General features: G+C 42.6%; 1 protein-coding gene across 1 annotated transcript in view; it reads right to left on the bottom strand.

The window, feature by feature from the left end:
• Positions 1-166: 166 nt before the first annotated feature.
• The window catches only part of DNAJC3 (DnaJ heat shock protein family (Hsp40) member C3), an 83,430-nt gene continuing 63,772 nt past the window's right edge, over positions 167-19,824 (bottom strand). Inside the window, exons 10-12 of the mRNA XM_082859489.1 lie at positions 6,742-6,874; positions 5,709-5,857; positions 167-3,972 (exon numbers count right to left, since the gene is read on the bottom strand). Coding sequence (XP_082715615.1) covers positions 3,815-3,972; positions 5,709-5,857; positions 6,742-6,874 — 440 coding nt within the window. The 3' untranslated portion in view covers positions 167-3,814. The remainder of the gene's footprint in view (positions 3,973-5,708; positions 5,858-6,741; positions 6,875-19,824) is intronic.

The raw sequence follows: 19,824 nt of genomic DNA, 5'->3' as shown, positions 1-19,824 counted from the left end.
CCTGTTAAGGCCTCACTGTCCTAGGACCTCGGGGGGCTGGGTTACGAGACTGTAATCATTTTTGCTTTTTGCGCTCTTCCTGCAGCTTGTGTCGAGCAGGTGCCCTCTGTCACCTCAGTAGCTGATTACGTGTAAAGCAAAGTTGGAAAACAGACTTCTCCAAAAGACTGAAAGCAAGGAAGTACTCATTTGACCATAAATATTTTTATTAAATGTGAAAATACACGGGCATAAAAATAGTACCCATATTTGTAGACATGTCTGAGACCCATTTCAGTTAATGTTCGGTGGTGTTTTTACTAAGACACTAAATTGAGATGGATTAAGTTACTTCGTCTTGTCTCATTCAAACCAACCACAGTAGGAGTAACGGCCTAGCTGATCAGACATCTGCAGTGTTTCCCCTCCCCTGTGCTCTGTTTTCCACTGCGCGGAAGAGGTCCAACCCACAGAGGCACGAAACAAAGTCTGTTTACTATACACAAAGCCACGCAGTGGCTAATTTTACTCTTAAGTCATTCAGCAAATGAGATCATTAAACAAAACGAATTATCCCCACCTATTAACATCATTTGCAATTACAGAATAAACTCTGCTACTAACAAAAAAGGAATGATCTGATTTAGAATAAGGATAATTGTTGGTAAATCAGCATTTGCCTTCCTCCTTCCTTTATAAACATGGAAAAGTCAACTACATTCAACGTAGCTGCATGAGTTTCTCTAGGTTAACCCCTGGTGTGTGCTCGGTGAAAACTGCACGGGGCCAGTCACCGGCGCCCTGTCCCTCTAAGGAGGTGCAAGCCTGACTGAGGAGACATTTTTAACGAAGCATCTTGTGCCCTTTTTTCATGGTAAATGTCACATATAACTTCTGACCGATTTCATGCTTTACAGGTGAAATCTTTCATTTTCCACCATGAATAGAAAATGGTGCCAACTTAAAACTGCAATTCTTTTAGCTTTTTTCCTTCATACTTGGTTATCAGTAGTATTTTTCTCTTAAGCCGTGGGTAGTTTTTACATTCCATTATCAGAGTCCCAAAAAGTTCTGTTTTCATACTGATACTTAAACTTTCAATACTGCCTGAAGAGAAAAATGTTTTAAAATTAGTATTGTTATATCCAATTCACATTAGTAAACTATTGAAGTCGTTTTCCAGTTTTTATTTTATCCATGTTAAGAAAGCACAAACTTTCAGAAGTGGGCATTAATTTACCCTCTCTTTTTAGAACTTCTTCAGGTTTACAGGCTGATGTGTTGAATACTTGTTGCTGTGGAAAAAATATCCATTTACAGGCCAGCGATACTTCACTTCCGGCGCTCACTGAAAAGGGAGGGAGGAGTTCAAGAGGGAACGTAATACAGCCACGGCTGGGCGCCCCGCTCATTTGGCTTTTCCAGAGAGCACCACAGCGGTTACCCGGCACCCGCGGGAGCGGTGGCGACCTCCTGCGTCAGGCCGCCAGGACGGACGAGTGTCCCTTCGCACTCCCAGCGCTCTCCTCGGTCACTCTGAAAGAAGCGTGGAGTGACCACCTTCCCAATCACGCGGATGCCAGAAGACCGCTGATGACCCTCACGGCTGGAACTTCAAGGTCGTTATTTTCTTCATTAATTAGCAAAACAACAGAGCCCAGAGAATTTCTGTTCGTGGCGCTGGCGCTGGGCACCATACTTGCTTCTCCCTCTTCACTGAAAACGAGTAACTCTCTGCACATTTCCACTACGATGACTAAAGTCCGTCCACGGTAAGGCTTTAGGAACAGGATTTATAGTTGTTACAGGTGGAGAAAAAAGTGAAGCAAACAGCCCTCTCGGCGGCGGGGTGGCAGTCGGCGGGGTGACGGGTGCCCAGGACGTGTGGCCCGCCTCCAGCCCTGCGGACTCCTTCCAGCTCCTCTTCGCTGCAGCCTTGCACCCTCTCCTCCGGATAGAACGGCAAGTGGTTTGATATTTCCCTCCTTCTGATTCTGTGTGAAAACTCTTACTTGTGAAAGTCAGTAGAGGCCATCGCTAGATTTCAGAGAGTTCACAGTGACATCATATATGAAAGAACCAGATTGAAGAAAAAGTTGCTGATGTAACTAATGAAGTAACAAGATTAAACAAAAATGAATTTCCCTTGTAAATTACTTTCACACTGACTTGAATTTTGAGACATTAAAACAAAATGAGAGCTGCAAGCTGTTTGCTAGTTTTCAAAATGCAATCTTAAGTTTATTGGTAAGAAATAAACTTCTAAATAGATGCAGAAAGCACTCACGTGTCTTGCTCATCTCAACTATATGTTTTGTCTCAGTTTAAACAACTTTTTCCCACGCGTGTTTCAGGATGACTGTAGAAGAAAACGATTTGTGCTTGGCTGGCTGTTGTGGATATTAGCAGTCAGGACGGTCCCTGCGACTCAAAGAAAATGCTTGATTTCCTGAAAACAATATATTAAGCCTATCCTGCTTAAATTGCTTCAGAATGCTCTGAGGCAAAAACAAAAACCTTTCCAGAATGTAATAATTTTTATCTAAAGTAATTCTCTTAGATTTTAAACGCAGCATCATAATTCCATAAATATTTCGTGTTCTTGATTAAAGTAACACTCATTTTTTTTTTTTTTTTTTTTAGGGAAAAAATTATCCAGTATATAAAGAAAGACTGAATAGTTCATTTCTCTTAAGAAGAAGGTATCCCAAGAAGAGATGCCATCTTGATAGTGGACATACAGCTGGAGATGACTAGGTCTGTAAACCTGTTTTCTGTTGTTTTGTTGTTTTCTGGCAGAGAACATCCAGAGGCATCAAGGTCTGAAAAAGGGGCAGGCCTGCTATTTAACGCCCACCTCAAAACAGTCCCACAAGAGCACCCACGGGCCAGGTAGCCCAGGACCTAAGAGATACTGTCGGCTGTATTTACTAAAAGTGGGAAACATGGCGTTCTGTTTGTTTCTATTGACTGAGCGACTTTACATTTCTAAGCCAATCCTGTTACAGGAAATGCTGTTTAACTCACAACTTCAGTTGTTGTTAAAGTATTTCATTCTGCACTACAGCAATATTATTTTAAATACCACTGCTATATTATCTGAACCTATTTTACATATTACTTTTTCGTTTGTTGTGTTCCATATTAAAAGGGCCAGTAGGATTTACAATTAATTCTATTTCAGTGATTTTCAGTATTCCCCTGCAGGTACTGAACAAAAAAACATACATGCTTAACATCGGTCCAGATCTAACCCTGGCTCCAGCGACTATCATTCGGTAGCAGGTTTTCTAAAAGACAGGCTCTGCCCACCTTCCATGACAGCCACATTCATGCTCGTAGAGAGATGGGAATGCATGTGGAAATTTAACACATTTACAAATGACTGGACTGACCAGAATCTAAGCAAAGTTGTCCCTAAGAACATACAGCTCAGAATGTTCATTCCTCTGGGAGAATCCTGACACCACAGCTCCTCACAAATGCAGGCACTGACAGACACGTAAGCAAGCAAGGATGTGAAGAAAAGAATTGCCACGTGCTCCAGTGTAGAAAAATACAAACTCTGCGCGCCTGTCTCAGACTCCTTCGTCCCGACGTTCACAGCCCAGACACAGGCTGCTCTGCCAGACACAGAACCGAACCGTTCCCCTGCCTCCCGGCCCTCACAAACCCATCAGCCTCAGGTCTAAACGGAGAAGAACAGATACTTCCTATGAAAACAACTCTTTGGTCATGGACAAACCGAAAGACTGAATTTTTTTTTCATTAAGATCCTGGAACAAGGTTTTTTGTGTTTAATCTTTAAAAAATGAAGAGCAGAAAAACAGCTGGTTTAATTGAAGTGGAATTTAAATCTAAAAGGTCCGCCTGAACTGAAGGGATTGAACCCTTGCCATGAGTTCCAGCTTCTGTGGAAAGGGTTGCCGCCCCCTCCTTGTTGGCTTTCTGCATCCAGGGGATCTTCTCCGTCGTCAAACTTCTTCCTCATCTCTGTAAAAGAAAGCAGCGAGCTAAGAGCCAGGCGCTGCCAGAGGTGTGGGCTGAGGCGGGGTCTGAGGACCACACCCCTCAGCTACTGAGACAACCGTGACCCACTGATGCTCAAATCCAGCCTCCCTCTCCCACCCAGATCACAGGTTTCAGGAGAAACCAGTCATGGAGAAGGCGGTGAGGTTCAGGGTTGAAAATGGATATTCATGCAAGTTCGGACCCCCTAAATCTTCTCTCCTCCCAAGAAGCTACCCAAGGAAATTCTTCTCTGGGAAAGCCGAGGAGTTGCAGGGAATGAGACCTCAAAGTCACGCACGCAGTCACGCACGCTCTTCTGATCAAACGGCCGTGTTCACCGTCCTAACTCCAAGCATCAAGTCAGCCAGGCGAACCTCATCAACCCATGAAGCGTCTGGGGCCTCACTATTAAATCTAAACAGAAGGACGGCTCCCCAGACCTGAGGGAGGGAGGCGCCCTATCGCACAGGCCAGGAGGCCACCTCCACTGCTGTGCCTGTCAGTCCGGAGCGAAGCCCGTGATGAGACAGAGGCCAGCGCAGACACGTGGGAGACAGGAACCCTGGAGGCAGCAGACGAGCAAGCTAATATCCTCATAGGAACAGCTGCCATCTTTACAGTAAGGACGGGGGCTGAGAAGAAGGCACAGAGGACAGAGAAGAACTCCTGGTAACCAAGGATGCAGCTCTCTTCTCGATGCACGCGGCTCTGCCCGCAGGCCCCCTGCTCCCCTCAGGGCTCAGCTCCAGAGCGCCTCACCTGCCCACTGCACACGCTGAGGACAGAGCCATTCACGGGCATCGATGTGTGCAGAATAAAAGAACGAACAGTATGTATCCTCCTGTACTCGTTAAGTAACTCCTCCCTCTCTCACTGGATTATAAATTACTTGAGAACAAACATCATTTACTTTCAATTCCATAGCATAAGTAGTTCAGAAACTTGTCAAATGGGCATAAAATGTGATTTCCTTCTATTTTGTTAAATTTGTCTAGCTCAAGTCATAGTTTCTGCTCCCACTGACATGGAAAGCCACAAAAAAGCAGTAGGTAGTAGCTTAACATGAAATTCCCTCTGGAAATGTCAAAGCACTGCTCGGTAATACCTAAAATTCTTAAACCGTCTCCCTCATTTTCCAGGTCATTTTAGCTTATGCTGAAATAACATTTGTATTAACCAGTAAATCGAATGACCATTAGAGCTCGAGCACGATTCCTGGGGAGCCACTCTCAGAGGGGGATCTGCCCCTGTCCCACCACTGCACATTCCTGCCTGGCGGTCCACATCCTAATCAAGCTCCTGTAAGTTTGGTATAAAAATTCACATTGATCTGTGAAGCTGGAAGGAACGAACCTAAGAGGCTCCCTCTTGTTGTACTGGCATTATCATTCGTGAAAAAACCTGAGGCCCAAAAAAGTTCTAGGAACTTATTCAAAGAGAGATAAGAGTCACCCTCAGGCCTTCTGATTCCACACTTGGTGGCGTCTCCACTGCACTGTGCACATGAGGGGCCCTAGAGTCTGACAAGGGTAGACATGCAAATGGGCTTCAGGGACCATCCCCAGCTCCCGAGGTCAGCCCCAGGGGGCCCACCCACCACGCGCCCCACTGTCCACTCCTGACACGGCCTCTAAGACGGGCAAAGGAATAGAGCTAAGAAGTCGCCAGTCACTGACTCGGCCATTTCAGGAGAACAGAAACATTAAAGCAGACAGTACCTGGATCGGAGAGGACTTCTTTAGCAGCTGCTATGTCAATGAACTTTTTCTCAGCTTTTTTCTTTTCTTCTTCATTCTGGAAGTTATCTGGGTGCCACTGCAGTGCTAATTTTCGGTATGCTTTAATGATTTCTTGTTTTTTGGCATTTCTGAAGGGTGGTAAAGTTAATTCATAATCATTAGTTAAGAAGTGTCCAACATACTGCCAGGAGGAGCTAAGAGGGGCAGTTAGGGAGACCCCACTGGCAGATCAGCAGCCCGGTTTTCTGAATACCGCATCATAACCGGCTGAGCGTCTCCCCCAGCACTCCGCGTGACCCTTACAGGCGCCAGGCTTCCTGATGTCAGAATCTCACCAGGAACAAATTTAAGTGCTCCTGAGCTTTACAATTCTCCCTTAAGAAAACTGCACTGATGCATTTTTAAACTTTCTGAATTTCCAAACTACCATGATTCGATTCTTGGCATTAAAAGAGACACTGACTCTTTGAAGCCCACTTTGTATTTTGCTCCTGCCTTATTAGCTTACTCAAAAGAACAAAGTTTCAGACTGTTGATTGAAAGATTGATGGTTCCCCTGTTCAGGGAAGGTGGGTCTACTATAAAAGCAGGTATTGAGTAAATTACATTCTCCCTGTGCCTTCAAGTTCATTCTGAGAGTGCCACTTTATTTTTAGGCCTAGAGAAGTTATCTTTTCCCCAACCCCTCCCTCCCTCCTGTCCCCACCAAAAGAAAGCTCACTCCCACCTCCTTACCCTTCTTAAGAAATCTAGGCCCAGGACCTATTCATGCCACAGTGTCCTTTCTTTGTCACCAACTACTAATTCTCCATCATTGCATGCCTAGTCTCTATTAAAGAAATTTATCTGTAATATATTCAAAACAGCTTTATGATGTTCAAGAGTGTTAGGGTTTAATCTATGACTGAAATTACCTAAGAAAAGGAAATGAATCAGAGGGAAAAAAGAGCAACAATTAACTTTAAAACAGTTGATTAAAAATAACAATGTGAATTTTAAATTTATAATTCACCTTTTTACTCCCAAGATTTTATAATAATCTCGTTTCTGTGACTGTTTCAGTAGCCTCTGTGCTTTCTCTAGACCTTCTCGAATCTGCTGGTCATTCTCATTGTGTTCCTGAGCAGTTTCATAGTCCTGAATAGCTGTCAAAATACGTTGAAGACAGTGCTGTTAAAATGAATTAAATGTGTGTGACCTTTACACACCCTGCAAATGTGATACTAAAGTCACCATCCTCAACCCCTTCCTTTGCCATTACTAAGAGCCTAAGAAGTGATACCACCTTAATAATTCTGTTCAAAACCACAAAAGGCATAATTAAGGCTGAATTAGGTAGCCTACTGCACCCGTTCAGTAAAAGCCACACTGCTTGCTTACCTGCCCACCATCCCACATTACCTTCCCCACAACCGTAAGGTGTCTTAATATCAGCACTTTAGGCAAAGCAATGAAGTGCCTGTTGCCCAGGAAAATAAGACAGCAGCCAAGAAAAGCTTCGTGGGTAGCTATGGGGCCACGGTTCAGAAGGGTACGAGGCTCAGAGACCTGGAGAAACCATCAGCAGTCAGAATGAGCAGTTCACCCACAGGTTTCAACACAAACTATTACAAACCTGCTTTTTTTTTTTTTTTTTTTTTTTTTAAGTATCAATCAAAACAGAAAGACAGGGCTTCCCTGGTGGCGCAGTGGTTGAGAGTCCGCCTGCCGATGCAGGCAGGGGACACGGGTTCGCGCCCCGGTCCGGGAAGATCCCACATGCCGCAGAGCGGCTGGGCCCGTGAGCCATGGCCGCTGAGCCTGCGCTCCGCAACGGGAGAGGCCACAGCAGTGAGAGGCCCGTGTACCGCAAAAAAAAAAAAAAAAAAAAAAACCAGAAAGACACATACAGTCCTGGTATGGGAAGTCTGATGACAATTCACATGGCATCTTTCTTTTCATATTATTTTAAATATTTAGAAAATACCAGGCCTCTGGATATCTAACGTCATGCAGAGCAGAGGCCGCTCCTTAGAAGGACCTGCTGGCAAGCCCGGCCCTTGGCTGACGACTGGCAAGTTGGGTTTCAGCAGTGCTCCCACCCTTCCCTGGTAAGAATGGCTGGCCTACCTAAACTGTTCGTATAAACCATGTGGTTTATGCTAAACATCTCGCCTTGTGGGCATTTTGGTGCGGACTAGGCAGAAGGTGCCTACATGGCCAGCCCCCAGTAAAGACCCCGGGCCCTGGTTCTCCGAGGAATTAAGCTTGTCTTGCTTGATTTCACAGACTCTTGGAACCTTCCACCCGGTTGCCTCTGGATTTCACCCATGCGCCTTTTCCCTCTGCTGACCTTGTTTGTATCCTTTCATTAGGATAAGTCTTAGCCCTGAGAACAACTGTATGCCGAGTCCCAGTGTCCTTCTTCTGAATCACCTAATCTGAGGGTAGTAATTTTTCTCACTGTCCTCCTTGGACAGAGAACTTAAATAATGGATTGTTGGGTTCAAATTCTCATTTTTTATGGAAGTGCATTTCACTGTGGGAAAGCCATCTCTCTGGATAACAGGCCTGAGCATTCATCTTGGCAACAGCTAATCCTGGAAGGGGTTTAAGAAGGCACCTTGGGCAGGTTTAAAATGAGACAGATATTAGAATAAGGTGGACAAATTTAGTTAGCCTGCACTACAAAGAAAAATGAACCAATACGACCTTCGGCTCATGGCGGAAGGGGGGACGCTTCAAGCTATTATCCTAATTCCTGCCTCAGTGCATTAATATTAAATATTAACATGAAACATTAATATTACTGTCACCCAACCAACAGTGACATCATAAAATACCTTTCCAATTTAGCACACAGACACAAAGCCATTATAAATAGTAGTGAGGTTTAACTTGCAATACGCATAGCACTTGATATCACAACCTAGTAAGGAAATACACTTGAAATTCAGTACAAGGGGAAAATGTTTCAATATACTCAATTTTTCTACTTATGCAAACCCTACATTTAAAACATGTTTTCATTCTTAAATGTTCAGAGTATCTTCCCCAAAGCAGTCTTCTGTCTCCTATCTTTCATTAACACTTAAGGTAGATACATTTTTCGCAATACAGGAAAGATATAAAATTATAAGTTGTTTCCTAAAATTCACATGATTACAGGTAGTTAACTAATCAGAAACTTAATATGGACGATGTAAGACTTCCCATGGACATGAACTAGACAGCTCATTCTTACTTATATTTTCTCATAGTGCACTCTCTAAGGGGGTATCTTCAAAAAAAAAAAGTAAATGACACCCAATTATGCTCCATATTATATGTCCCATATAACTGAACAGCTGTACAGATTACAATAAGCCAGAAATATTAAGGTCCTTAATGAACAGTATGTTACATATTAGCCACATTTTCTAACCTCTGAACCTAAGAACTCTGATCCTTCCCAAATTCTTTTACTCCTATGTGCCCCTCACCCAGTTCTTAAGGAGCAGTGCAAACAACCAGAGCAAGACGGCAGACAGTAAGTACAGGAATTTCCTGTCTTCCATCCCACTATCCCACAAAAATGACAAAAAATAATATAACCATGGCAGCCCTGAAAACTACAGCGGACCAGAAATTTTGACAAGTTTCTGGAAGAGAGAAGGCAAACAGGATCACATTAATAACGAATAAACCTAATAGAACCACAATCCAAATATGCACTGAAAAGAGGCCCTAGCAGATTTGGAAGCTGTTCTTTTTGGCCAAGGGTTCCGAGTTTAGCAAGCAGGAGGGCCTTTAAGGCAATCATCAGGTTACTTCGCGAGATGACTAAGCAGTGGTTGGGCAGCCTCTGCCCCTGTATGTGGAGCAGCTGGCTGCAGCATTAACCCCAAGAGCTCGTCTCTAAGCAGAACAGAAAACGCGCATGTGGAAGGCCCCTGACGTGTGCTGCTGGGCCCAGGAAGAGAAGCAGAGCCGAGCCCATGGGTACCCAAGGCCTCCACAACAGGTCTGGAATACACACAGGAAAAGCAGTCCCACCCGGAATTTAAACACCAAAGGACTCCACCTGGTAAGTTAACTGTGTGAAGTCCTGCTCATTTTGGCAACTGGGCAAGATGACAAGCACGGTAGGGAACGTCTTCCTGTGAACAGGTCCTACCCGCTTAAAGCCGGCGTGAGCTCCCCAATACAGAGAAGCATTCGAAAAGACAGATACACACAATATGCACAGGTGCAAACGGCTCCCCTCTCTCACACTCCATTATTCCACTAGCAAAAGCCCCGAATCAGCTTCCCTTCAACACCTATCCAGAGTTGAACCATTCCTCACCACGTCCACACTTAGCACTGTGATGCAGTCCGTCATTAATACACCTGAACAGCTATAATAGCTTCAAAAGGTGTTCATAAGGTGTTCCGAGCTTCCACCTTACTCCCCTAAAAGTCTATTCTCAAAACAGGGACCTTAGAGGGCCTTTTAAAGAGTTCATCAGACCTCCAATATAATATGCCCCAGGGAGCTTTCTTCTCCCGCGTATCACACAAAACAAGGTAAACGGCGGGGGTGACATGTGGGGGGACACAGCATTCTCAGCACAACAATACAAGGAGACTGTTCAAAGGCTGCTACAATTAGCTAATAGCAGCCATGAGTCCAAGATGAGAGGAAGAAGCAAACAGTGAGAGAGCCCTAAGAGAAAAGATCACAGAAAATGCCAGCAAATACACGATGAGTATGGACTCACCCTGAAGTGAGTGACAACCTACATCGTGTACCTAGTGTACAAGAAGCATGAAATCCGGAGCAGACACAGTGGAGATAAGGCAGCGGCCTTGCTGGGGAGAAGACAAGAAAGGGAGAATACGATGAGTGACAAGAGCACAGAGCCCTGGGCAACACATCCCAGGCAACTTGGAGACTGTGTGCTCTCTGCAAGTGACAGGCTCACCCAGAAGTGCAAAAGATACACCCCTTCGGTGTAGCAAAGGAAGTGGGCAGAGGGGCAACAGGGCTGGCAGCAGACGACCTCCTGGACACAGTTTGGTTCACAGAAACAGAGAGGGCAGGGCTATAGAGAAAGGCCATTTTAGCAGGAAGCAGAATGTCTGTGGAAACAGTGAAGCAGAAAGTACTGCAACTGTTAAGTATAGAAGCTGCCTGTCCCCAGCACCCCTTACACACACACACACACACACACACACACCCGGAGGACTGTCCCACAAATAGCCTGGGCAAGGTAATTCAAGTCACTTTATGATGAGCAATAATGTTTTTTATATGGCACAGTCTCAATTAAAAGCCGTTTAAATTTTAAATTAAAAACAGGAGGAGAACACCAAAACTTGCCTGATGAACATGCATCAAAACAGCATAGCCGAAGAATATATGAAAATTCTAAGCAAACGTTATGGCATAAATTTTTAAAACTTAATCCATCACCTCTATTAAGGGTAATCACAAAGCACAATAAGAACTCAGCAAAGAGTGAGACAAGGAAGAGATAAAAATGTGAGTAATCAGAACTCAAGAAAAATAAGAACAAATTAAAACTATCATGGAAGTGAAGATGAAATGAGAAGAAGCACAAGGGAGAAGAAGCATATGGGGAAAAAATAAGGACCTAATAAAATGAAATGGAAATAGAGTTTAAAAAACTAGAGAAAAAAATTATGGCTATAGATGATGAGCAAAGAGAATACAACCAGTACTTAACTGAATCTTTGAAGCAGAAAACCAAACCAATATAACAAAACAATTCAGATTAAATTTAAGAAAACTTTCCTGAAATAAAAGATGAATCTATGTATTGAAAGTGCACAGCAGGTGCACCAGGGCAAAGTGGCTGAGACGGTCAACTCTAAGATATATCCTAGTAAAATCAACACACCCAAAAGATAACGGCTCTTTGGACAGCCAGACCAAAACCAAAAAATCTGGCCCCAGATTTTCCATAGCAATATTCAGTGCAGAAGAAAATGGGAAAATAACTATAAGATATACAGAAAAAGTGTGAACAAAGGATTTTATCATCTAGCCAAGCCATCCTTCAAGTATAAAAGGTACAAACAGCTTTGAACATAGAAGAAATCAGAATTTTCCCAGGAGCCCCTCAAGGAAACTACTACTGGATGAATTCACCAAGAAAAGGCTAGAGAAAGCATGGTCAAAGGTGCCAGCTTCTGCTCTTCGGCAATAAAAAGGAACGAACTGCCAATGACTGTAACAACATGAATAAATCTCAAAAACATGCCGAATGAGAGAAGCCTTATACAAAAGAGGACATACTATATGGTTCTGTTGATATGAAGATCTAGCGTTGGTAAAACTAACCTGTGATGGAGAAAATCAGAATAACGGCTGCCTGTAGGGGTAGGATGGGGACCGCCTGGTAAGGGACAAGAGGATAATGTCCAGTTCTGCATCTTGACAGGAGTCTCGCTTTGACAAAGACTCTCTTATACCAAAACTTTAGACTGGCTCCTCGGAGTAAATCTTCTTTCTGACTAAGGCCCAACCCTGGGCTTCCGTCTCTGTCCTTGCAGAATCCTGCGAAGATTCCCCACCCTTGGTATCTAACCAAACTTGAGTTTGATATCTGATCGAATTCCCCCTCCCCTACTCTGGCCCGCCTTCACCAAGAACTCAGCTGAGTCCCTCTAGCAAGAACCTCCCCTCTCCCTAATGCTTCCTCTCTGTAATTTCGCATCCAGTGACCGCGCACCAACTCTGCTCCTTGATTAGAAATCCCACTTGTCCTCTCTGGAGTCAGACTTGAGCCCAAACTTTCTCTCTCTCACTGCCAGCGCCCAGGGCCGTGTCCCCTACACCTACCATGATAGCCACCCCCCCGAATAAAGTCCTCCTTAAGGTCTTTAACAAGGGTCATGAGTAATTTTTCTCTTTAACAGGCTGCATGGATATCAGAACTCAGGACTGGTATCCCTAAGATCTGGACCTTTCATTTTATCTATTGGGCTGGCCAAAAAGTTCGTTTGGGTTTCTCCGTTAAGATGTTACAGAAAAACCCAAACGGACTTTTTGGCCAACCCAATACAATTACCTCCTAGTTAATAATAAGCAAGGTGAAGTATCTAGGAAAAAGTAAACCAAAATCTACAACTTTTTTTTGAAATGCATCTTAAAAAGATAAACTGATGGATACATGGAAGGACAGAGACAGATAAATGTGATAAAACATAGTAAAATGTTAATTTTAGAATCTAGATGGTGAGGGCATGATTGTTCACTGTAAAATTCTTTCAACTTCTATCTTTGAAATTTCTCATAATAAAATGCTGGGGGTACTGCTTACCTGCTGTGAGACTGTCATAATACAGACAATGAAAATAACTCATCTACCACTGTGTTTTACACATATTCATCCTTAGACTACAAAGGGGAAGTTTTATCCAAGTACCCTTACAATATAGATTCACTATTAGCACAGAAGTATGAGAGAACCGTGAGATATTTCTGACACTACAAAGGGCTGAACAATTTTAAGTCAAACTTCCATCGATGGAACTACCTCCTACAATAGACCACATTCTAGCACTGGACGCTGAGGGCAAGCCTAACCATTATACTTAGACAGTGAAGAGACGAACTGTTTTTAATTCTGTACACAGGGGCGTAAGGTGGCCTGCACCCTAACTGAACCTGATACATTACTGTGCTTTATACATGTGTTTTGTTGAAATTTTTATAGTGGAAAAGAGATAATAGTGCTAACAGTAACATACCAAAAGAAAATTCCAGTTTCTGTCAGATTATAAAATTTTAACTCTCGTGCAATAATTTCTCTATCAACAGTTAAGAAATATCACCAACTGTATTCAAAGCACTGGAGTACACAAATACAGACCATGTACGTAGTCTGTTTCAATTTAAGATGGTAAGAGATTCTTGGTTTTTTTGTTTTTGTTTTTTTCGCTTTTAAAGAAGCCACTTCACTGTTTGAGGTCACACCTGTTTGTCACAGTAATCACTTTCCTGTTAACCGGCAAATAAAAAGCCAAAACAGAAACATACCCACGGCCTACTTCCTCCTCTCTAAAGCTACCCGCTGTCCTAGTCAAATGCTGTCGCCTTTGGGAAGGCAAAACACCCTTTCAATTCCCCTGCCTTCTGGGCTTCCATTCTGACTACATCTTCTCCCACACCGGCACTGTCCTTCCCTAATACTTCCTGAATATTTTTTTTTTATTTCCAATACTTTAAGCTCTTGACCATTCAGAAATTAGCCTTGTAACATTATCTTTTTCTGCTGAATAATACTGCTTCACTCCCGTGAATGTTTTCTATTTCCCTATCTACATATTAAATTCATGGATTCCTTGGTATTTCCTACAGGAAGTCATAGGGTTGGCACTATAGGGGGTGCAATGTTTTCTGACTGGCATGATAGGCAAGTGTGTTAAATCTAAGCTAACTGGTAGATGTGCTAATCCCCACAGAGCAGGTACCTCTGCAATCTTCCCTGTAACCATGCACTTTTCAAAAGAAAAGAGGAGGCTGCAGCTGTGGCTAAGCAGCCTGGCTGTGAATAAAAACAGAGGCAGGACGTACAGTCATGAAATTTACAGCCAAGGGAATTAAGCAACCCACATACAGTATATTACCCTAGTTGTCTTTGCAAAGGAGTAGCCATTTTTCTGTTCTAACTACCTGCTTCCAACTCCTTAGGTGAAGCTGAACTAGGATGCACCTAAGGCAAGATTTGAGTTTCAGAAATAACTGCTTTCAAGATTCTGATTACACTTGTCCATGGTTATGACTGATGTGTAAAAATATCAATATATAAGCAGCCTCCCAACTTTAGGTATGATCCTAAATAGAGCCAGCATTTTCCAATAAAGACCAACCTCTTCCACTTCTCCTCCCTAAATCAGGAGCCAAGGACCCCTGGCCGACAAACTTGAAAAAAGAAGCAGCCATGAGAAATCTGATCCACTCAGAAAAACATGGTCTCCTTCCTGCCTAGAGATGAGCCCCATAGCCCCATACCTGACCGCCATGCTGCCCAATGTGTGTGCTATCGTAGACACTTGCCTGAAATTCCATTAATCCGATATTCTTTAGGGTTAAAAATGCTTATATCACAAGGCATAGAAATCTACCAGTGTTTTATACAAATATCTTAAATTTGGCCACTTTTCCTAAAATACAGCTGTTTTGGGGGCATAAGAATGCTGAAGCGAGGAGGTGGTGTGAACTTTGAACACAGAATACTTTTGTGGACTAGGGAGGACTTAGCATCACTAGGCAGAGTCCTAGAATAAGCAAGAAGGCACAAGAATCTGGTTACAGAACATCATAGGACGTCAAAGATAAAATACGTCTATTTCACAATTTGGCCCAGGCTGGCCCTTCATCCAGAAAAAAATGCTAGTTGGTTCCTATTCTCAGAATTCTGGATACTATTAGTAATACTAAAATAAAAGCCGAGTCAAATGGAGTTAATACAGCAGTCATAGGTCAGACCTAGAAGCTAGCTACCCCACTAAGTACCATTTGTATACAAAAGTCAATGCAAGTTCCAAACAACTATCTAAAAATGAGTACAATGGAAACCATTTACTAGGAGCACTGTACTAATAAGCATCACTTTCTGAGCATCATCTCCTTTAACTGTCACAACAGTCCTATGTAATAGGTACTATTCTCATTCCTATCTTACAGATAAGGAAAGTAAAACATAACAGGCTAAGTTACTTGATTGAAATCACACGGCAAAAATAAACGGCACACTCCAAAGATATACAAATGGCCAACATGCATATGAAAAGATGTTCAACATCACTAATCATAAGGGAAATGCAAATCAAAAGCACTAGCTATCACTTCACATCCATTAGAATGCCTACTATTAAAGAAAAAACAAACAAACAAAAAAACAGAAAATGTGTTGAGAAGGACAGAGAGAAACTGGAACCCTTGCAACACTGCTGGTGGGAATGCAAAATAGTACGACCACTATGGATAAAGCAATGTGGTGGTTCTTCAAAAAATTAAAATTACTTTATGATCCAGCAATTTCACTTCTGGGTATATATACAGAAGAACTGAAAGGTGGGTTGAAGAGGTATTTGTGCAGTCATGTTCTAGTAAGCAGAATCCCCTAATATCTTTCCGGATCATTCTATCATAAGCTCCAAATTAATAAACCTCCATGTTCCATTATTCACTAATCTAAACCTATTTTTTCTTCATCCATTATACACCTACCATCATTTTAAACTGCTGATTGAAAAAAAAGTAAAACCAGCAAACATAATACAGAAAGGCTTCATATATTAACTCAGGATTTCAACATATTATTTCACCTTTAAGTAAGATTACTACTCAGTTACATCATTTACTAAACCTCTGATTCAAATCCAAACAACTCAAGTAACGCCTTTCAGTTTCAACTATACAAACTTACACCCTACCCAGCCCCCAACCCAAAATAAAAGACCCAGCAACCCATTGTCTCTCTCTCCATGAGGTTGCTTGATTTTCATAGTTGTGACTAAACAACCATTTTATTCTTCTAAAACCATAATTCAGAAAGATCCTGCAATGCACAATCTAAACTCCCCAGAAAGACACAGAATAAACTCCTATGTTTTTAAAAATTTTAAATGCTAAAATAGACTTCAAAGACAGACCTATTCTATTAAATTAGTATTAAGCATCTTTTTCTTCAAGAATTAAGCTGTCAAATTTCTCTAAAAACTAAAGTTGGTTTAATATTCAAGATACAAAGGCATCTTGGGCTTCCCTGGTGGCGCAGTGGTTGAGAGTCCGCCTGCCGATGCAGGGGACACAGGTTCGTGCCCCGGTCCAGGAAGATCCCACATGCTGCGGAGCGGCTAGGCCTGTGAGCCATGGCCGCTGAGCCTGCGCGTCCGGAGCCTGTGCTCCGCTACAGGAGAGGCCACAACAGTGAGAGGCCCATGTACCGCAAAAAATAATAATAATAATAAAAGTAAAAAGATACAAAGGCATCTTTCAACTTATATTTAGCAGCCTACAAGTTTTATTTTTTAATTTATTTATTTTTGGCTGCATTGGGTCTTCGCTGCTGAGCATGGGCTTTCTCTAGATGCGGCAAGCAGGGGCTACTCTTCGTTGCAGTGTGCAGGCTTCTCATTGCGGTGGCTTCTCTTGTTGTGGAACAAGGGCTCGAGGCACACGGGCTTCAGTAGTTGTGGCACGCAGCTCAGTAGTTGTGGCTTGTGGGCTCTAGAGCGCAGGCTCAGTAGTTGTGGCACACGGGCTTAGTTGCTCTGCGGCATGTGGGATCTTCCCAGACCAGGACTCAAACCCCTGTCTCCTGCATTGGCAAGCGGATTCTTAACCACTGTGCCAACAGGGAAGTCCCTTAACCCTTTTTTCTTAACAGCTAAGCTTAAATTCTTCTGCAGCATCGCTGATTTCACAGATAGAGCTGAGCGTTCACATACAGATAAGAAAAGTACACTTTGAGGAAGCATTCCAATAACTAACTGGAATGCAAAATCCTAGAATATAGCCATCTAGGAGCTCAAAAGTGAAAAGAGCAAGTATGCGAAAGGAATCTATGTAGGCCACATGCCTTACTGATGCATTCTTGTGGCTCTTAAAGCTCATCATTTTGATCGCATACATTTCAAGCCTCAATCAGACCTCAAAGACTATAGTATACAAATGTCCCACAGTGCAACCAGAGTTGTCAACACTCCCAGGAAACCATTTAGAAGCAAGATTCTTTTTAAATTAAAGAAAGCAGGAAAAAAGTAAATGATCAGTTTGCCTTAAAAATGAGTACCACAAACCTTTCTCAATTATAAGTGTAGTTATCTGTATCTTAGTATAGGTTTTATCATTGCTGCAATGCATTCTTACTACATTTAAAATAGCTGCACAGAAGTTGAGACACAGATGTAGAGAACAAACGTATGGACACCAAGGGGTGAAAACCATGGTGGGGTGGGGATGGGGGTGTGCTGAACTGGGCGACTGGGATTGACATATATACACTGATGTGTATAAAATTGATGACTAATAAGAACCTGCAGTATAAAAAAACAAACAAACAAAAACAACTAATACTAAACTTTCTTTAGGTTATTTGTATGGAAATATGTTAATATAAATGTTTCAGACATTACATGAAATTTCTAAAAATCTTGTATGTTCTGGTATAATGCTATAAGTCATAATTCCAGTTATTACTTTAAAATGTATATCTCAGAAATAACTAAATTTCCTTGTCAATTGCATTATTATGAACTTTCATCAAATCTTTAACTGTGGTCATTTTTAAGTCTCTTGTCATTTACAGAGTTCTGGGTGTACTCTGATGCTTTTGCAAAAATGTTCCTATAAAAGGGTTTCATCTTCAAGGAATTCATGGAAAAGACTGACAAGAACAGGTTTCTGGTAACTGACTATACTGCTGAACTGAATGAATAAGCATTTTCAGAACTCTAATGGAAAACTGATGAATTCATAAAAGTGCTAACAAAAGATCAAGATGAAAAAAAATTAATTACATGGGACTGAGTGAACTGATAAGGATGATTATAATTTTTGTGACTTTGTTTGAATAAAAAAGAAAAAAAATCCCCCAAGGACTCAGGCAAAAAATACACAAATCAATTTTCACTGCAAAGTAAAGGAGCTGTTACAAAGGATGATTACTGGACTGAATGTCAATATTATGACATTATGAGTGTGTTTCGTGTTTGGTAACTGCAATCATTGTTGCTTTTGTTGTGGTCATCCATTTACAATGCCTGGTGTCAGTTTATTTATCTCTTGTAAAAATAAAATACAGTGTGTGTATGTGGAAAAAATATATATAAACATTGCCAATGTTGTACCTCTTCTCATGGAAATTAATAAAAATATTAAATGTGGGTTTCCCTGTGGCGCAGTGGTTGAGTCCGCCTGCTGATGCAGGGGACACGGGTTCGTGCCCCGGTCCAGGAAGACCCCACATGCCGCGGAGCCACTGGGCCCGTGAGCCATGGCCGCTGAGCCTGCGCGTCCGGAGCCTGTGCTCCACAATGGGAGAGGCCACAACAGTGAGAGGCCCGCGTACCGCAAAAAAAAAAAAAAAAAATTAAATGTGAAATAAAATGAAATAAAATAAAATAGCTGCACACTTCATTAAATAAATATGCAGCAAATAATTGCGGAAAAGAAAAAAGAGTATCACAAACCAAGTTTCACCAGAAAAATACACTTACTGGTTTTGATTTAAAATGCTTTACTTGCTCTCTAACCCCTGCTCCGGCACCACCGACAATACACGCACTCGGCTCTGGGTCACCCCTTACTTGTCTCCCTTCAAGCAGAATCCAGCTACCATTCTGTGAGGACACTCAAGCAGCCCTATGGAGTGGTCTAAGAGGAACTGAGGCCGCCTGCCAACAGTTAGTACCAACCTGCCAGCCATCCGTGTGGCTGACAGGGTCTTCATGCTCCGGCCGGGTCTTCGTGCTCCGGCCAGGTGTCAGGCCTGTGCCTCTGAGGTGGGAGAGCCGAGTTCAGGACACTGGTCCACGAGAGACCTCCCGGCTCCACATAATATCAAACAGCAAAAGCTCTCCAAGAGATCTCCATCTCAGAGCTAAGACCCAGCTCCACTCAATAACCAGCAAGCTCCAGTGCTGGACACCCTATGCCAAACAACTAGCAAGACAGAAACAAAACCCCACCCACTGGCAGAGAGGCTGTCTAAAATCATAATAAGGTCACAGACACCCCAAAACACACCACTGGATGTGGTCCTGCCCACCAGAAAGACAAGATCCAGCCTCATCCACCAGAACGCAAGAACCAGTCCCCTCCACCAGGAGGCCTACACAACCCACTGAACCAACCTTAGCCACTGGGGGCAGACACCAAAAAAAAAAACCAGGAACTACGAACCTGCAGCCTGTGAAAAGGAAACCCCCAAACACAGTAAGTTAAGCAAAATGAGAAGACAGAGGAACACACAGCAGATAAAGAAGAAAAGTAAAAACGCACCAGACCTAACAAATGAAAAGGAAATAGGCAGTCTACCTGAAAAAGAATTCAGAGTAACGATAGTAAAGATGATCCAAAATCTTGGAAATGGAAAGGAGAAAATATAAAAAAACG

This window comes from Leucopleurus acutus, assembly GCF_964270905.1.
Source record: "Leucopleurus acutus genome assembly, chromosome: 18".
NCBI lineage: Eukaryota > Metazoa > Chordata > Mammalia > Artiodactyla > Delphinidae > Leucopleurus > Leucopleurus acutus.
Note: the sequence above shows the minus strand (reverse complement) of the source record. Positions and strands in the feature narration are given on the sequence as shown.